This window comes from Oryzias melastigma, linkage group LG19 (assembly GCF_002922805.2).
Source record: "Oryzias melastigma strain HK-1 linkage group LG19, ASM292280v2, whole genome shotgun sequence".
NCBI classification, from domain to species: Eukaryota; Metazoa; Chordata; class Actinopteri; order Beloniformes; family Adrianichthyidae; genus Oryzias; species Oryzias melastigma.
This window is the reverse complement of record NC_050530.1, coordinates 5132209-5148582: the sequence shown is the minus strand read 5'-3', so window position 1 is coordinate 5148582 and position 16374 is coordinate 5132209. Positions and strand designations below refer to the sequence as shown.

The 16374-nt window shown below is 47.5% G+C and overlaps 3 protein-coding genes, 1 long non-coding RNA gene and 2 other non-coding genes across 7 annotated transcripts in view; 4 read left to right on the top strand and 2 right to left on the bottom strand.

Moving 5' to 3' along the window:
• LOC112141825 (cerebellar degeneration-related protein 2-like) overlaps window positions 1-8975 on the top strand; it is a 9862-nt gene extending 887 nt beyond the window's left edge. The window contains exons 2-7 of one of the 2 annotated variants that reach the window (XM_024264989.2): window positions 4141-4253; window positions 4918-5066; window positions 5131-5295; window positions 5365-5572; window positions 7756-8502; window positions 8602-8975. In XM_024264989.2, coding sequence (XP_024120757.1) covers window positions 4141-4253; window positions 4918-5066; window positions 5131-5295; window positions 5365-5572; window positions 7756-8502; window positions 8602-8607 — 1388 coding nt within the window. In that variant the 3' untranslated portion in view covers window positions 8608-8975. Of the gene's footprint in view, window positions 1-4140; window positions 4254-4917; window positions 5067-5130; window positions 5296-5364; window positions 5573-7755 lie in introns of both variants that reach the window. The other variant, XM_024264988.2, reaches the window with a different exon arrangement.
• LOC112141827 lies at window positions 1502-10109 on the bottom strand. Its single transcript, XR_002918467.2, has 2 exons — window positions 9694-10109; window positions 1502-2397 (listed from the first exon to the last, which is right to left on the bottom strand). It is a non-coding gene; the product is annotated as an uncharacterized LOC112141827 (long non-coding RNA).
• On the top strand, window positions 9881-9953 carry trnar-ucg. The gene has a single exon. It is a non-coding gene; the product is annotated as a tRNA-Arg (tRNA).
• A 160-nt stretch (window positions 10110-10269) lies between the features above and the next one.
• Window positions 10270-10341, top strand: trnam-cau. Its single transcript has one exon. It is a non-coding gene; the product is annotated as a tRNA-Met (tRNA).
• Window positions 10342-10477: 136 nt separating this feature from the next.
• Window positions 10478-11543, bottom strand: mrpl58 (mitochondrial ribosomal protein L58). The gene is made up of 6 exons (XM_024264998.2): window positions 11377-11543; window positions 11252-11276; window positions 11118-11177; window positions 10973-11055; window positions 10724-10893; window positions 10478-10642 (listed from the first exon to the last, which is right to left on the bottom strand). The coding sequence occupies exons 1-6, from the start codon at window positions 11500-11502 to the stop codon at window positions 10558-10560; spliced, it is 549 nt and encodes a 182-aa protein (XP_024120766.1). The 5' UTR covers window positions 11503-11543; the 3' UTR covers window positions 10478-10557.
• Window positions 11544-12095: 552 nt separating this feature from the next.
• daglb (diacylglycerol lipase, beta) overlaps window positions 12096-16374 on the top strand; it is a 6068-nt gene continuing 1789 nt past the window's right edge. The window contains exons 1-13 of the mRNA XM_024264997.2: window positions 12096-12740; window positions 12808-12959; window positions 13594-13768; window positions 13839-14106; window positions 14174-14296; window positions 14365-14492; window positions 14564-14690; window positions 14783-14866; window positions 14968-15045; window positions 15110-15190; window positions 15904-16031; window positions 16103-16171; window positions 16257-16329. Coding sequence (XP_024120765.1) covers window positions 12646-12740; window positions 12808-12959; window positions 13594-13768; window positions 13839-14106; window positions 14174-14296; window positions 14365-14492; window positions 14564-14690; window positions 14783-14866; window positions 14968-15045; window positions 15110-15190; window positions 15904-16031; window positions 16103-16171; window positions 16257-16329 — 1581 coding nt within the window. The 5' untranslated portion in view covers window positions 12096-12645. The remainder of the gene's footprint in view (window positions 12741-12807; window positions 12960-13593; window positions 13769-13838; window positions 14107-14173; window positions 14297-14364; window positions 14493-14563; window positions 14691-14782; window positions 14867-14967; window positions 15046-15109; window positions 15191-15903; window positions 16032-16102; window positions 16172-16256; window positions 16330-16374) is intronic.

The window sequence follows — 16374 nt, the reverse complement described above, 5'->3', positions numbered from 1 at the left end:
AGTACCGGCCGGTACCGCTCGGGCCTCCGAACAAAGGATTTCTGTCGGACCAGGACGCGGGAAAACATCCAATTGAAGCTAATTCTGTCAAAGCTAAAGATGTTAGCGTATCTGGAGGCGGGAACGGAACCATTACCAGATAAATGGATCATGTTTGGGTCAGTTCTGGTGGAAAACGGACCGAACTCTTTGAGATGTTCAGATGTCTGAGGACGTGAGAGAAAATGGGGACAGTTCTGATGCTCGTTCAGGAGGTGATGCTCCTGAAGGATCATCACCTCCAGCAGGAAAGAACCGTCCTCTACAAGAACCTCCTGATGCTCCTGGTCTCCTCCAAAAACATGCAGTGATGAAATGAATCAGCTCAGCAGACCATCATCCAACCATCATCCAACCATCATCCATCCATCATCATCCATCATCATCCATCCTCCATCCATCATCCATCCATCATCCATCCATCATCCATCCATCATTCATCCATCTTCCATTCATATTGCATCCATCCATCATCCATCCTCCATCCATCATCCATCCATCCATCCTCCATCCATCCATCATCCATCCTACACCCATCATCCATCAACCATCCATCCATCATCCATCCATCCTCCATCCATCCTCCATCCATCATCCATCCATCCTCCATCCATCATTCATCCATCTTCCATTCATATTCCATCCATCCTCCATCCATCCATCCTCCATACATCCATCCATCATCCATCCATCCATCCATCCATCCATCCATCCATCCATCCTCCATCCATCCATCCATCCATCCATCATCCATCCATCCTCCATCCATCATCCATCCATCATCCATCCATCCTCCATCCATCCATCATCAACATTTCTGCAGGGATGTGTCTGCGTCTGCGTTTCCATCCTCGTTGAAGCAGGACCTCCCTCCCTTTAGCTTCCTGAATGCTGACTCCAGTTTCCTCCAGCCTGCCTGGAAGTGATTCTGCTGAATGCAGGACGAGTCCTGAGTCATCCTGTTCTCACCGCCCCCTTTCCCGTCTCCCTCCATCACGTCTCCTCCCATCTTTCCAGATGATTTCACCGCTGCAGCTCCATGGCGGCGCTCCAGCGGTGCTGATGCTGCTGGTTTCTGTGCTCCTCTGGAGTGTAGATGCAGGTGGTTCTTGTGGACTCAGAGGAGCTGAGGGCGGATGATGGAGGCCATGGAGCAGACAGGGGGGGACTCCTTCGGGGGGGTCATTCAGGCTGAATAATGTAGGCCATGGACCAGACAGGATGTCAGGCTTTCACAGGAAGTCTAGTTCTGTGTGGTTCTGTGTAGTTCTGTGTGGTTCCGGTGGACGGGTTGGTGAATCTTCTTCTCCTGCAGATGTTAATTCACTAAAGTAAATGATTAAATATTCGATCATGTTTTAATTCTGTTTACCATTTTAGCTCCGCCCATTTTCCAGTGACATCATCCAAGTAAACCAGATTTCAGACTGACGTCAGTGAACAGTGAGACGACTCGTTCAGGTTCATCATCAGAAGTGTTTTATTTTGGCGGGCATGAACTGGAAATGATCTGAAGGACAGGAAGCAGATCTACTACAATAACAGCATCAATGAACTCTAGAACCAGGACCAGAACCGCATCACAGTCGGGTTTGTGGAGCCACCATTCAGCCTCTGAAATGTCCCTGCATTTCTAAAACAAAGGATATTTTCAAAATAAAAGCAGCTATAAATGACGTTTCAGCCTTTAAAATTTGAATCTTCTGGTTCCTGGGATGAACCTGAAAAGAGTAGCCGAGGACCATCAGGAGGTCAGAGGAAACCAGCAGGATTTCCTCGTGTTGGAAGGGTTCTGCGGGTCGTCCTGACCCACGTCTGAGATCTGAGCTCTGCTTCAAGCAGACGATCTGCTTCCTGTTTGTAGCCTCACAGCTGAAGTCTCTGGAGGAACGGGATGTTTTCAGATACTCAGACTTTGGCGTGAGCCTCTGGAACGCCGTCTGATGGAAATCCCAGAGGACCACGAAGGCGGAGCTTCAACCACGAGAGGGTCATTCGTTTAGTCGGATCAGTCAGATTTATGTTCATTCATTTAAGATTTTCTCTTTCTGAAAGTCTGGAATCATCCAGATGTTCCTCAGAAATGTGAGGCGGGAAAAACACTTTGAGTTTGTAGGTTAGGTTCCTCTGTGAGGAAGAGACGATCCGATCCGGATGTTTTCCACATTCCAGGATTCTCACGGCTCCAGAGCAGCTGGGAGAACCGTCCTGAGGAGCAGGAAGGACCGAGTCTGCTCCTGCAGATCCAGCTGAACTGAGGACATTTGTGAGGAATTCGGATCTCCGGCCCTCAGGAATTCCTGAATGTGTCCACAGAGCCGAGTGGGAACGTGGCGCCGCTGCAGGAAGGGGAGGGGCCTGTGTGAGGAGAGATGTATGAGGGAGTGTCAGCGAATCACAGCAGAGGAAAAACAACAACATGTCAGAATGAAGTCATACAATTATGAGAAAGAAGTCCAAACTTTACCAAAATAAACTGTTCAAAGAAAACAAAATGTTATATTGAGCTTTAAAAATGTTTCAACAAAAACAATGTTTATTAAGAATTCAGAGAAATCTTCTGGACGTCACGGAATAATCTCAGGAAACGGATTTATTTTCTTTTTGTTCTATGACTTTTTAAATCATAATTTCACAATTTTATTTGAGTAAAATGTTGATTTTTTTCTCATAACTAGTGATGTGCAATATGGAGAAAGTTGTATATCATAATATCAATCATTTTATATCACAATAACGATAAATATCACGATCAGGGCTGCCGTGATTAGTCGACTGATCGATTATTAAATTAGTCGACTGATCGACTAATTTAATAATCGATCAGTCGTTACTTCTTCTTATAGAGTCAGTTTACAGTAAAGTGGAGCGTCCAGCTCCTTAAATGCTCCTTTGTCATATTTGAGTCCATGAGACCAAAACTTGATCTTTAGTGAAAACGTTCCTGGTTCCAGACGCCGACCTCATCAGAGAGATCAGGAATATAAACTCATCAAACTCATTCTGACAGCTGACCTTTGACCCCACATACCCTTTATATATAAAATCGATATTAAATGGTTACGTCATCTTGAGGGGCGGGGCACCTGTCAAAACGAGTTTGATGGAACGTACATTCCTGATCTCTCTCTGATCTGATTTAATCTGGTGTTAATCCCAGAAACTGCAGGATTCATTAGACGTTTAATAAACTATCATCTTTATCACCTTTAGTTAGTTTAACTCTAATGATGGTTAAGATGTGTCCTTTACATCCACGTTGTTCATGACTCGATTATAATCGACTGATCGGTAAACATAATCAGTGATCAGTCGACTCATAACACAGCACTAATCTCAATATACCACCATGAAGTCTATTTTCTGTTATTCTCTGAAAAAATCACTTACTTTGTTCTGAAGTAACATTTATCTGAATAGTTACGAATGAGAAACATTTTTCTAAATCACAGAAATAGGAAAACATGTTTTTGCATAAAAGTTCATCAATAAAAGTAAATAAAAACCATCATATCACCAGGACTATATAATTATAAGACTTTATTCTTGTAAAATGTTCATTTTTTTAAAATATTTCTTTTATCTAATACTTTTTATTCTCATAGATTTATGTTTTTACCTTTTTTGGCCCTAAAATCACAGAAATGCAAACATGAAAACTGGAATGGGGGCGTGGCTTTTGACTGACAGGTGGATGTCATAGTCTCCGCCTTACTGGGCGTGTCCTCGTACTGTGACCTGTCGTCCACCTTTGATTGGACCTTTGGACTCGATACAGGATGAACACGGATCAGCAGTTTGGGATCAAACGTTTTAGATCGTTCTGGAACCTTCAGCTGGTCTGTTGACCTGCAGATTTCCCAGCATCCATCAGGGCCGACCCGGTTTCTCCATGGAGGAGGAGCTTGCTGGAAGAAGATGAGGAGTGATGAGATCCTTCCAGGAAAACATCTGGAACTTTTGAAGGAAACAGCAGACTCTGGAGTTCTTAGTTTGGCTTTGATCTGATCTCCTCCATCTGGTGGAGCGAGTCACGCCGGCCTCCTGCTGCGGAGGTGAAACGTGCTCCTCCTCCTCTGACGTCTGCTTGTTTCTCTGCAGATCTGCACCTGGCAGCAGAGCTGGGGAAGACGCTGCTGGAGAGGAACAAGGAGCTGGAGGACTCCCTGCAGCAGATGTACATCACCAACGAGGAGCAGGTGCAGGAGATCGAGGTGAGAACCAGCAGGAGAACCAGGAGAACCAGCAGGAGAACCAGGAGAACCACTCCTGATGTTCTTGATCTGTTTCTGTTTGGAAACGAGGAAGGAAACTCCTGGAACTGGAGACTTTCTGCTGAAGTTTCTTCTCCAACATTTGATTCGTGTTTATTTTAAAGATTAACCTTAAATGTTGGTTAAGATTCAGAAGAAAAAACATTCTAACTCCTACATCGCATGAACACAGCAGAAGACGAAACCGTCTCAGACTGGATCTCAGTTTTCAGACCGGAGGTGATCCTTCTGGAACATATTTCACAATAAAAGCTTTTCACATTAAAACATAAAATAATTGAATTATTTACGGTCTTCAAAGGATAAAACAGAATTAAAACTTTGGAGGAAAAACCGTAAATGAATGAACGGCAGAGTTAACATCTAACATCTAACATCTCCCTTGAAAAAGAGATCGATGGATCTCAATGGGAGTTTTTCCTGGTTAAATAATTGTTAAATAAAAAAATAAAAATACAAACAGAGGTTTTCCCTCCAGCTGAGAAGCACGGGGGTGGGAGTGTCATGGTGTCAGGTTTCTCCAGGAGAACTCGTTAGCATGAAAACAGCACCGGAGGCTGCTCCGGCTCACCTGCCCGGTTCCTCTGGTTTTGTTCGGCTCCAGTACCTGATGAAGCAGCTGGACGTTCTCCGGGACATGAACGAGCAGCACGCCAGAGTCTACGAGCAGCTGGACGGCACCGCCCGCGAGCTGGAGGACACCAACCTGAGCCTGGTGACGGACAGCAGAGCCTCGCAGCAGAAGATCGAGAGGTGAGCGCGCCGCCGCCGCTCTGCCCCGCCCACCGCCGCCCCGCTGACCCCGCCCCCTCCGCAGGCTCACCGTCACCATCGAGGCGCTGCAGAACCAGGTGGAGTCTCTGTCCACGCAGGCGGAGCAGCTGCGCTCCATGGAGCAGCTCCGGGTCAAGAGGGAGAAGCGGGAGCGCCGCAAGACCATCCACTCCTTCCCCTGCCTGAGGGAGCTGTGCACGGCGCCCAGGTGGGAGCGGGCCCGCCTCCTCCGCCCGCCTCCCCCCGCGCCGGACTGACCCCGACTGTGTTCCGTCAGGTACGAGGACGAGTTCGTGGTGGGCCGGGCCGAGAGCTTCACGCTGGAGGCCCGGCAGCAGCCGGTGGAGGAGGAGAACCTGCACCTGAGGGAGGCGGTGTCGGCGCTGCGGGCCGCCGTCCGGGCCGAGCGGGCGCAGCGGGAGGGGGTGGAGAGGGAGTGCAACCTGCTGGTGGCCGAGTTCTCCCGGCTGCAGACCCGAGTGCAGGTGAGACCAGAACCACAGCAGAGGGGAGTGGCTGAACGCTGTGACGTCATGACCCGAACGATGGAGGGTCTGCGCAGGCGGCCGAGGGTCTGCGCAGGCGGCCGACGGTCTGCGCAGGCGGGACCTGAGTCGAGGAGTAACCGCTCAAGTCCAGGTCCGGTTTCCTCTGAGGGTTCTGCAGGTGTGAAGGCTCACCTGAACTCTGGTTTGGACCAAACCATGGACTGGACTGAGTGACCTCATCCACAGAAAATGGTTTATTCTGGTTCCAACCAAATGAAGTCAATTCAGCCGCCATTTTTTCACGGTACGGACGCCGCCATGTTGGAGCCAGACGACAGTGAGCAGCGATTGGTCCGAGTCGGACTGAGTCATTGTTTCCATGACGACCACTCTCACCAATCAAATGTTTTGAAGGTTGGAAGCAGGCTCCGCCTACTTTTACTGAGGCATCTGATTGGTCAGTTTATAACTTGAACTACAGAAAAAGATGAAAAAATCAGAAATTGAAAGTATCAGAGGAAGAACGGTTTTCTGACCAATAGAATGACTGCTGTTTATTTCTATAGGATTCTACTTCCTGTTTGGAACGTAAGGGGGCGGGGTCACTCAGTCCAGTTCTCATATACAGTCACTGGTTTGGACCAAACAGGAGGACTCTGCTCCTCCTGAGGGGGTTCTCTGTTCTCTTACAAGTGAACTCTGGTACGGTTCACTTCAGTGTGAACGCAGGGCTCAGATCTGGGATGTCGTTTCTACGGCGTCAAATCAGGATCAGCTTGAAGTGAACCAAAAACCAGATCGTATATAAAAAAAAGATTTGAAATCAGTTTTAATCCTGAAAATATGTATTGAAAACTTGAAGGAATTATGGAAAATTTGAAAAAATAAAATTGAACATTTGAAAAAAAAAGTCAATTTGAAACTTGAAAAAAAAATAATACTGAAAACAGAGAACTGGAAATGAAGAATAAAAAAAAAGAAAGTTGAAAGTACAAACAAACATTATTTTTATAATTGGTAACAGTTTTAACATTCATATTTTTTTATTTTTAAAGTTTCAAATTTACAATTTTCCTTTTTTGAAATTTTCAGTATTTTTTTTTCAAGTTCTCAATTATATTTTTTCAAATGTTCAATTTCTTTTTCAAATTTACAGTCTGTTTTGTCGTTCACTTTGATTGATTTGACCCCAAACGTTTCTCTTTCTGCTAAACGATCCGCATTTAGCAGCATTTTCATCTAAAAGTGAAAATTTTCCTCACAAACCTCTGAGTGTTTCTTTGGTTTTAAAGAAAACAGTTTTTCAAAATTTCACTTTTGGATTTTAGTCGTTTTTTTATCTTCTGTTTTAACAAATGAAGGTGTAGATCAGGAGAGTCAAACTGAATCACACAAGGAGACAAAATCCAGAACACACCTGAGGTCCAACAGGATAAACTTTTACTGAACACTCTAGAACTACATTTATAAAACTTTAGAACTGTAACTTTTAACATAATTATCAACTAGATATACAGCATTACCTACAATAATGCTAGTGTGAATGCTGGAAGCTGAATTTAGCCGCTGAAAATGCTGAAGCTGATAGACAGCTAAAACATTAGCTAGTTGCCAAAGTAGCCTAAAAAACAAAATAAAAAACAGCAAAAACAGCTAGCATGTCGCAGAAAAAAAAGCTAAACTTCAAAATAGCCTAAAAAAAACAGAAAAGAAAACTAAATTAGCCAAAACAGCTAGCATGTAGCTAAAATATTAGCTAAATCCCAAATTAGCCTAAAAAGCAGAAAAAACCTAAATCAGCCAAAATAGGCAGCGTGAAAATATTAGCTGAATTCAAAAACAGGTTAAAAAAACTTAGTAAATTCTAAAATAGTCCAAAAAGCTGCAGAATGCTAATTTATAAAACTTTAAAACTTTTAAACATAATTATGAATAATAAAAATACAGGAATATTATTCCAGAATAAATCAACTTAAACCTTAAATAACTTTCAATATTTTTCTCTCCATAAAAATATATTTTGTCTAAATTCTACAAGTTAAAAATGAGAACAAGATAACATCGGGTCATTAATAACAATAAAATGATCTGGAGGGCCGGATAGAATCACCTGGAGGGCCGGATCTGGCCCCCGGGCCGTGACTTGGACACGTGTCGAGGTAAAGTTCTTGTCCTTGCAGGACGCTGAGAGCTGCCAGGCGAGGGTTCGAGAGCTGGAGGGCGAGCTGCAGGAGCTGCAGCAGCTCCGCCGCGCTCGCACCTTCCTGATGAGCGGCGAGGACGACGGCGTGGCGCTGACCCAGACCGTCCTCAGCATCACCCCGGAAACAGACACCTTCCTGGACGTGGGCGCCGGGGAGTCAGGGGGGGGCGTGAGGGAAGACCCCAAAGGCGGCGGCGGGGTCGGCGGGGAGGCTCTGCCCGAGTCCAGCCCGGTCAGGAAGAGCTGCAGCGACACGGCGCTCAACGCCATCGTGGCCCGGGACGCGTCCGGCCGCCGCCGGGGCAGCTACGCCCTCCACGCCAACAGCGTGAGGAAGAGGGGCATGTCCATCCTCCGGGAGGTGGACGAGCAGTACCACGCCCTGCTGGAGAAGTACGAGGAGCTGCTGGGGAAGTGTCGGCGCCACGAGGAGAGCCTGTGCCACGCCGGCGTCCAGACCTCCAGACCCGTCTCCAGAGATCCCTCCGTGAAAGACTGCGCCGTGGACCCCGCCCCGGCGCCCACGCCCACCCAGTCCCCCTCCACCCCCGAGGCCATGGAGAGCATCAGCCGGCAGGTGGAGGCGGTGGACAAGCGGCTGGGCCAGAACACGCCGGAGTACAAGGCGCTTTTCAAGGAGATCTTCTCCCGAATCCAGAAGACCAAGATGGACATCAAAGCTGCCAAAGGCAGCAAGTCTGGGAAGGCTGGAAAATCCAGCAAACACTGAGAATCTGTGGAACCGTCAGTGTTCAACCGCTGACAGCGTCAGTGCAGCAGATTTTGAAGGAGAAAAGCGGCTTTTCTCCTTCAAAATCTGCTGCACTGATGCTGTCAGCGGTTGGAGAATTAGCCTGAATCAAAGTACGTAAACACTTTAACGCTACATTTAGCTAACATGCTTCATTTTTCTGTACCTTCAACAGGAGCAGAAACGCGTCTGGAAACCTGAAGTTTTAGTCAGAATCATCTCGTCATCATTTCATATTTACTCAAACTGTGTTTATTTATTTGTGCCTGAAGGATCCAAACCTTCCAGTGCCTGTATGTTTGTGAGGTTTTCAGAAGCAAATCTATTTATTTGTCCTCACACTTTTTATTTGGTTTGAATCATAAGCTATTTTGCCCCCAACAGGTAATAAACTTTTTGTATGTTAACGTACCCATAAGCATTAATAAAGCATTCGATAAACACTGTTTGGTTTTTCTGTTTATTTGTGGAAAAAATGAGCAAAACTTTAGAAGAAAGTCACTAAATTACTGTAAAAATGACTATAAAAGATCTGAGTTAAGTATGAAGACGTATTATACATTATTAATTGTTAAAGTGGGTTCTAAAATATAAATATATTCTTCAAAATGTAATAAATCTGACTGCAACATTCAAACAAACTTCAATAGAAGCTTAATATTTAGGATCTTCAATAGGAAAATGAGATCAAAGATAATATTTATTTAGCATAACGTTTGTACTATTGTGAAACCTTCACCTTTTATTGTTGACAGAAGTATTTGATGTTATTTATAGTTCTATCCATCATATACATTATTGACTTTAACATTTGACTTTAGTGTTAGCATTTTAGCACGTGGTTAGCTTGTTTCTACAGGGAACATTTTATTTGATGCACTTGTTTGTATCAAAAAGTGGGGTGTGATGTGTGTTTTCACCACCAGAGGGCGCAGCTTTCGAGAGCACTAGGCCTCCAAACCTGCGCCCCCCAGTGGTGAAAGACAAACATTACATCACCGTCAGTAAATCCTCCTTTTCAATGTGGTGCCTAGAAAAAAATGACGCGCGCGCTCATGTGTGTGAAAGGAGGTAAAGCTGTTTCCTTAAAGACGAGCATCTCTTAAAAATGTGTAATGAACAATCTCGGTTATCAGGAGTCATGAAAAAATACAGCTGAGTTACCTGAAACAATCTGATGATCCTGTTGGGTTTGGGATCCGGTCCTCAATCCGCTCGTTAGATCGCATAAATCTGTGGGTTTGTGACCGTTAAGTTCAGATAAAAAAAGTACAAAACCTCAGGCATATGCGTGAATATCGTATTTATGTGTTTACAAAAAGGTTTTGCTCCGCGGTTTTCGCAGCATTCAGACCGCGTGGCCTAATGGATAAGGCGTCTGACTTCGGATCAGAAGATTGAGGGTTCGAGTCCCTTCGTGGTCGTCTTTTGTTTTTGGTTCGTCAGTACTTGAGCTGGACGCTACAGTCGGTGCCGTTTTTATTTCAAATATACACGTTTTGTTTTTTAACCAACTAAGTTTTACTTTTGCTAAGCTGAGTGGAAATAAAATACAACTCGTTATAATATCTTTATTTAGAACAAAATTAAATGAAAGTAATTTAACTTTGCTTTAAATAAAGATAAAAAGACTTCATTATGAAGTTTCATCTCCCGTCGTACCTCATAAGCTACAATCGAGTCAACCATGAAGTTTTTGTCCTTGGTTTATTTACTGTCCCAGAATGGTAACTCCGGCAGAGCAGAGTGGCGCAGCGGAAGCGTGCTGGGCCCATAACCCAGAGGTCGATGGATCGAAACCATCCTCTGCTATCGTTTTTTTTTCCTTCTGTCTCCCGTACATATTAATAAAACTCGGTTTGATTTATCTTTCTCTTTGGTCTACTACATTTATTTGTAATATATATATATTACTGAATATATATTTTATAATAAAATCGATCTTGAATCTTGATATAATCTTATTCTTTATTTAGCAGAACATAAATACAATATTGTAAATTCACAAAATGAAAAATAAATACATTCTCAATCAAAGTCCACTCTTCTGCTGAGCTTGGTTTGAGAATGGATCTTCTTCTGCTTGAGGCGTTCTTCTTTCCTCTTCTTCAACCTGAAACACGTCAGATTCAGGGCTCGGACACAGACGTAGAGGTCAGGAAAGGTCAGGAAAGGTCGTGTTGGTCGCTGGTACCTGGCTGCTCGCAGAGCGATGTCTTCTTCTGTGGGTTCAGGGGGTTTCTCACTGGCTTCTGCTATGATGGCCGAGATCTTCTGCAGGCAGTCGGACAGATTTCGGTGCTGACTTCTGCTGAGCTCCGAGCTGACCAGCAGCTCTCCGGCTTTATTCATGCGGTTTCTGTTCTGGGTTTAACAGCAGCGAAGAGCTTCTTCAGTGAACCAGAAGGTGTGAAGGAGAAGGAGAGCTCACCTGAGGACACACCTGTTCTATGACCTTTTGTCGAATGTCCTCAGGTATCCAGTCTGCTGTGTGTACGTGGAAGCGAACCTCTGCCTTTGTGTTCACTGTGAGATGAAAGTTCTGGTCAGGAACCCAAAAGGATCAGAACCATTTGGAGCAGAATCACCTTTATTGACGTGCTGTCCTCCAGGACCACTGCTCCTGCTGTACGTGACGGTCAGCCGCTCTGTCTCCACACAGACCGGAAGGTATGAAACACTAGAAACACGCGCTCACATCGGCGTTGAAGCGCATTCTTACCTGTTGGGACGTGAACTTTGGTGTCCTGTAAAATCACAACCGGAAGCGCTTAGTTCTGCGTTCACGAGGAAACAAATAAAAGTTTGTTTTCATCAAGAAATAAATGAGGTTTTTATTTCACTGACCTCGGAGGACGGTGTCCCTTTGGAGCCAGAGAAATCACGTATTTGTGTTGTTTTGACACCGTGAGAAACGTGAACTCTGGATGAGATACACAGTAAACAAACGCGCCGCGTCAGACACGCCGCCATGTTGGACTAACGTCACGTGCGAAGGAAGTGACGTAGAGACCATCCGGCTGTTTTTAAATGAGTTTTAAGGACTTTTTTCGGACATGTGTGCATCACGAGACCATGTGAATTATGTGTTTGTAAATAAATAAACGAATAAATTGAAAAAAATGATTAAGCATTAAGGCAAAAGTCAGGTTCCACCGAGATTTGAACTCGGATCGCTGGATTCAGAGTCCAGAGTGCTAACCATTACACCATGGAACCACATGTGCCACTGATACGACACACAAGTATTTATTTTGAAATAAATGCGAGCTCATTTTTGTCTTATAGAGGCTGAAGTTCTTTAGAACGGAAGAATGTCTTTATGGAAATAATCTAACTTATGTTGAAGTACTTTATTCTGTAACATAAATATCAACGCTCTGTATTCGTGTAGGACACTCGTCGGTAGTAAAACGGCTAAATAATCGTGATCTTTTTGGTGATGTATTTACTGTTTTACGTTCCAATTTACTCATTTGTTTATTTTATTAATTACCTTTTTGAGCGGCGATACCGGAGCTACAGCGTTAACAAATGTAGACTTTACCCACCGGAACTTTTCTTAAGTCTCGCAGTTCCTACCGGGAGTTTTTATAGGCGCACACTACAATAACGACAGCAATCAAGACAGACCGATTTTTCTTTAAATAAAATAACACTTTTCTTTTTTTACTTTAACAATAATACGATTTATTTGAATATAAGCTGACACGTGACCGTTAACGGTCCGTTTCTCTGATTTATTTGGTCTTTTTGGGGCGTCGCCGGAGTGTTTTTAGCAACATGCTAACATTTGGTTTGTTACGTTTAGCTAACAAATATGGTCAAAACTTTATGAAAAATGTGTTAAAATGTTGAACAACCTCCGTGTTTTATGTTCGCTGATATCATAGTTGGTGACATTTCAAAGCTCGTCGACATTTTGATTATTTTGATGAACTAGTCCCGGTCCACCGGAGGGTTCCGCGTTAGCTTCTGCCGCAGAGCGTTTCCGGGGGGAGGAAGCTCCCGCGGGGGTGAAGTCATGACTGACGCGATGCTGCTGTTGCTCAACAGCTCGCGGCTGTCGGCGTAGCGGCGCAAAGGTCCGTTCGGCGCGCGGAGAGCGGCGACAGCATGCCGGGGATGGTGGCCTTCGGGCGGCGCTGGGGGATCGCCAGCGATGACCTGGTCTTCCCGGCAGCCTTCGAGATCTTCCTCCGCGCTCTGTGGTCTGTGGTCTTCATCCCTGCTCACCTGAGGGCCACTTTCTCCTCTGACCACGCCCCTTCTCTCCAGGTGGCTCGGGACGCTCATCCTGTTCACGTACCACAAGGGGCACTTCGACTGCAGAGGGGGGGCCGTGCTGCACGCCTACCTGGTGGGGCTGCTGGTCGTGTTGATGCTCATCATCCTCTGTCTGTGTGCCATCGTCTTCATCAGTGCTCAAGGTGAGGTTCTGGTTCTGATCCAAGTGTGTCATGAAGAGCAGAAGCAGAGATTTCAAAATAAGAGTCATTGAGAAACAAGCAGGATGTGTGTAACTTCTGCCCCGCCTTTCTGGGGCGGAAACAGACTTTAGGATGTTGATGTTTGGTCCCAAAGAATGGATCTAATTTAATCGGATCACATCAGTACCTGGGAGAAGTTTAACACCTGAGTCAACGTGTCGTCTTTGAGTCAGACTCCAGTTATGAGTGTAAGTGAAGCTGCGTCAGTTTGGAGCAGAATTAGACCAATGAAACACTTCAAGTGGAATTCATCAAAAAGTTTTGACATCAAACTGCGTTTTTACTGACTTCCAGAATATTTAACTCTGAAAATCCTGAGCTGTGAAGTTTTCTTACAGCGACCCAAAATGTCATCAAAACCTGACGATTTCTCCCGTTAGTCCGAATCCTCCAAAAAGGACTGAAGAGTTATGAGGTTATTCTGGGGTTTAGCTGATATTTTACTGCTCATATTCAGCTCACAGCGTTCACACTAGTGTTATTATCACAGGTAATCCAGTTTAAAGTGTTTTGATCTTGTTTTGTTAAATAAAGTTTGCTTCAGTTTGAATACAGTTTTGCCCCACCCCCTCAGGCACCATCACTAACCCCGGGCCGCGGCGCTCCATGCCGGCGCTGGTGTACCTGCGGGCGGTGCTCTACCTGCCCGAGCTGGTGTGGGCCTGCATGGGCGCCGTCTGGGTGTCGGACAGCGGCGGGGGGTGCGACCCCGCCACCGTGGCTGCGGTCATTTCTGCCGTGGCAGCCAGGTGAGAGGCGGGGTTTGTTTTCTGTTTGGGGGTTTCTCGCTCTTTAACGGCGTCTTTGCTCCTCCCCCAGCTGGGTCATCCTGCTGTTCACGGCGGTGGGCGTGGTCATCGTCTTCGACCCGATGGGCAGTTCCGGGCGCCAGCCCGAGGTGGCGGAGCCGCTGGGGGTGCGCGACCTGGAGAGCAGCGAGGGCTCGCAGTTCCTGTCCACGGCCCGCTCGGTGGCGGTGAAGGTCTGGGAGTGCCGCCTGCGGCTGCTCTGCTGCTGCCTGCCGCAGGACGAGGGCCACCGCGCCGCCTTCGCCAGCATCTCGCGGCTCCTCGGCGACTTCTTCTCGGTGAGGAAGCTTCGTCGTGAGGCGGGGGCGTCCTCTGTCGGCCGACTGACCTCCTGTTCTGCTGCAGGACACGGACCTGGTTCCCAGCGACATCGCCGCCGGCTTGGCGCTGCTGCACCAGGAGCAGGATAAGGTGGAGCTGAGCCGAGACCCGGACGGCGTCCTCTCCCACAGCCCCTCCTCCCCCATCGTAAGTCGCGGTCGCTCGTGCAGAAGTGGGAAAACGTGGCGTTTAAAAAGCTTCTTCTCCACCTGCAGGAGCAGGATCTGGAGGCGGAGCTTGAGGAGGCGGCTCATTGCATGACATTCGCCGCCGCCGCGTACGGCTGGCCGCTCTACGTTTACTCCAACCTGTTCTCTGCGCCCTGCAAGCTCAGCGGAGACTGGTCAGAGCCCGCCTCCGTCTTTAGCCGGCGCCGCACGGCCCGATCCAAACCCGAATGTGCTCCTGTTGCAGCTGCCGGAGCCGCGCCGGAGACTACGACATCGTCGGGGGTGACCACCTGGGCTGCCACTTCGCCTCCATCCTGCAGAGCACCGGCCTGCAGTACCGGGACTTCATCCACGTCAGCTTCCACAACCAGGTACGCTGGCACCTGCCGGTCCCGCGGCCCGGTTCTGGTCTCACTGAGCTGCCGCGGCCCGGTTCTGGTCTCACTGAGCTGCTGTGATCCAGATCTACGAGATCCCCTTCTTCGTGGCTCTGGATCATCAGAGGGAGGCGGTCGTCGTGGCGGTCAGAGGGACTCTCTCCTTGAAGGTGGGCGCCGTCTCTGACGTCAGTCTCTCAGTCCTCTCCTGTACCGGTGGTGGAGCGGCTGCATCGGTTCTGCTCACGGGGGTTCGTGTTTGTTCCTGCAGGACGTCCTGACGGATCTGTCGGCGGAGTGTGAGCAGCTGCCCGTGGAGGGCGTGTCCGGAGCCTGCTACGCCCACAAGGTGAGGCTCGGCGAGCGTCTGCGTCCGGCTGCGAGGAGCCGCTCTGACTGCGGCGTGTTTGCAGGGCATGTGCCAGGCGGCCGCCTACATCTACAGGAAGCTGGTCAACGACGGCGTCCTGAACCAGGCCTTCGCCATCGCCCCGGTGAGGAGCGCCAACACACGGTTCCTCACGGATACGCTCTCCTAAAGCTTCATCAGACAAACTCAGGAAGTCTCAGTTTGGACGGAAAAATACGTTTGTGGTCAAAGTTTTGGAAAAACAGCAACTTTTATTTTAAAGATTTAAAAAACACAAACATGTTCTTCACTGGAGGAGGAGGAGGAGGAGGAGGAGGAGGAGTTCTCCTTCATTCAGTGACGCGTGGAGAGAATCATCTACCTGATGAGATCGGACAGAAACACATTTATTCTAGAGAAGTTCATGTTTCTCCATTAATCTGGAAGATGTTTTAGTTTTACGTCTGAGAAACGCAGAACAATAAAGTTGTGTAGTAAAGATCCAGCGTGGTGCAGCGTATCCAAGGAAACCGCTACAGATGGCAGACGGAGAGCAGCTGCAGCGGGCCGTCTGCTCCGCAGACAGATCGGCCGTCTGCTCCGCCGTCTGCTCCGCCGTCTGCTCGGCCGTCTGCTCCGCAGACAGATCGGCCGTCTGCTCCGCCGTCTGCTCCGCAGACAACTCTTCCTGAGTTTTTCAGTCACTTTAGTTTTCTTTCATCCTCCAGTTTTAACCTCATTTAACCTCATAACCATAAACCATACACGCCGGCGTTCTCGTTCCTCCGTCAGACATCCTGTTTTCTCCTCACATCCACACAGTTTGTTTCAGCCTCAGCCTGTTTCTCTTGTGAGCAGGAGTACAAGCTGGTGATCACGGGTCACAGCCTGGGAGCCGGCACCGCCTCCGTGCTCGCCATCCTCCTGCGCAGCTCCTTCCCGGCGCTGCGGTGCTACGCCTTCTCTCCACCAGGGGGCCTCCTCAGGTCAGGCTGCTGTCAGAGAGGTCTGATGAAGCAGAGAAACGTCTTTCAAACCTCCGTTTCTGCTCCTGCAGTAAAGCTTTGGCGGATTACTCCAAAGGCTTCGTGGTCTCCGTCGTTCTGGGGAAGGATCTGGTTCCTCGGTGAGACGGCGTGCGTGTGTGTGGTCATGTGACACCACGGCGTCCGTCTGTGTCTCAGCGTTCTCGTCTGTCATCTCCTCCTCAGACTGAGCATTCCGAACATGGAGGATCTGAAGAAGCGGATTCTGAAGATGGTCTCCAACTGCAACAAGCCCAAAGTAAGTGTGTCAGAGCGGCGGCGGCGGCACGCGGCGGTGGCGGCA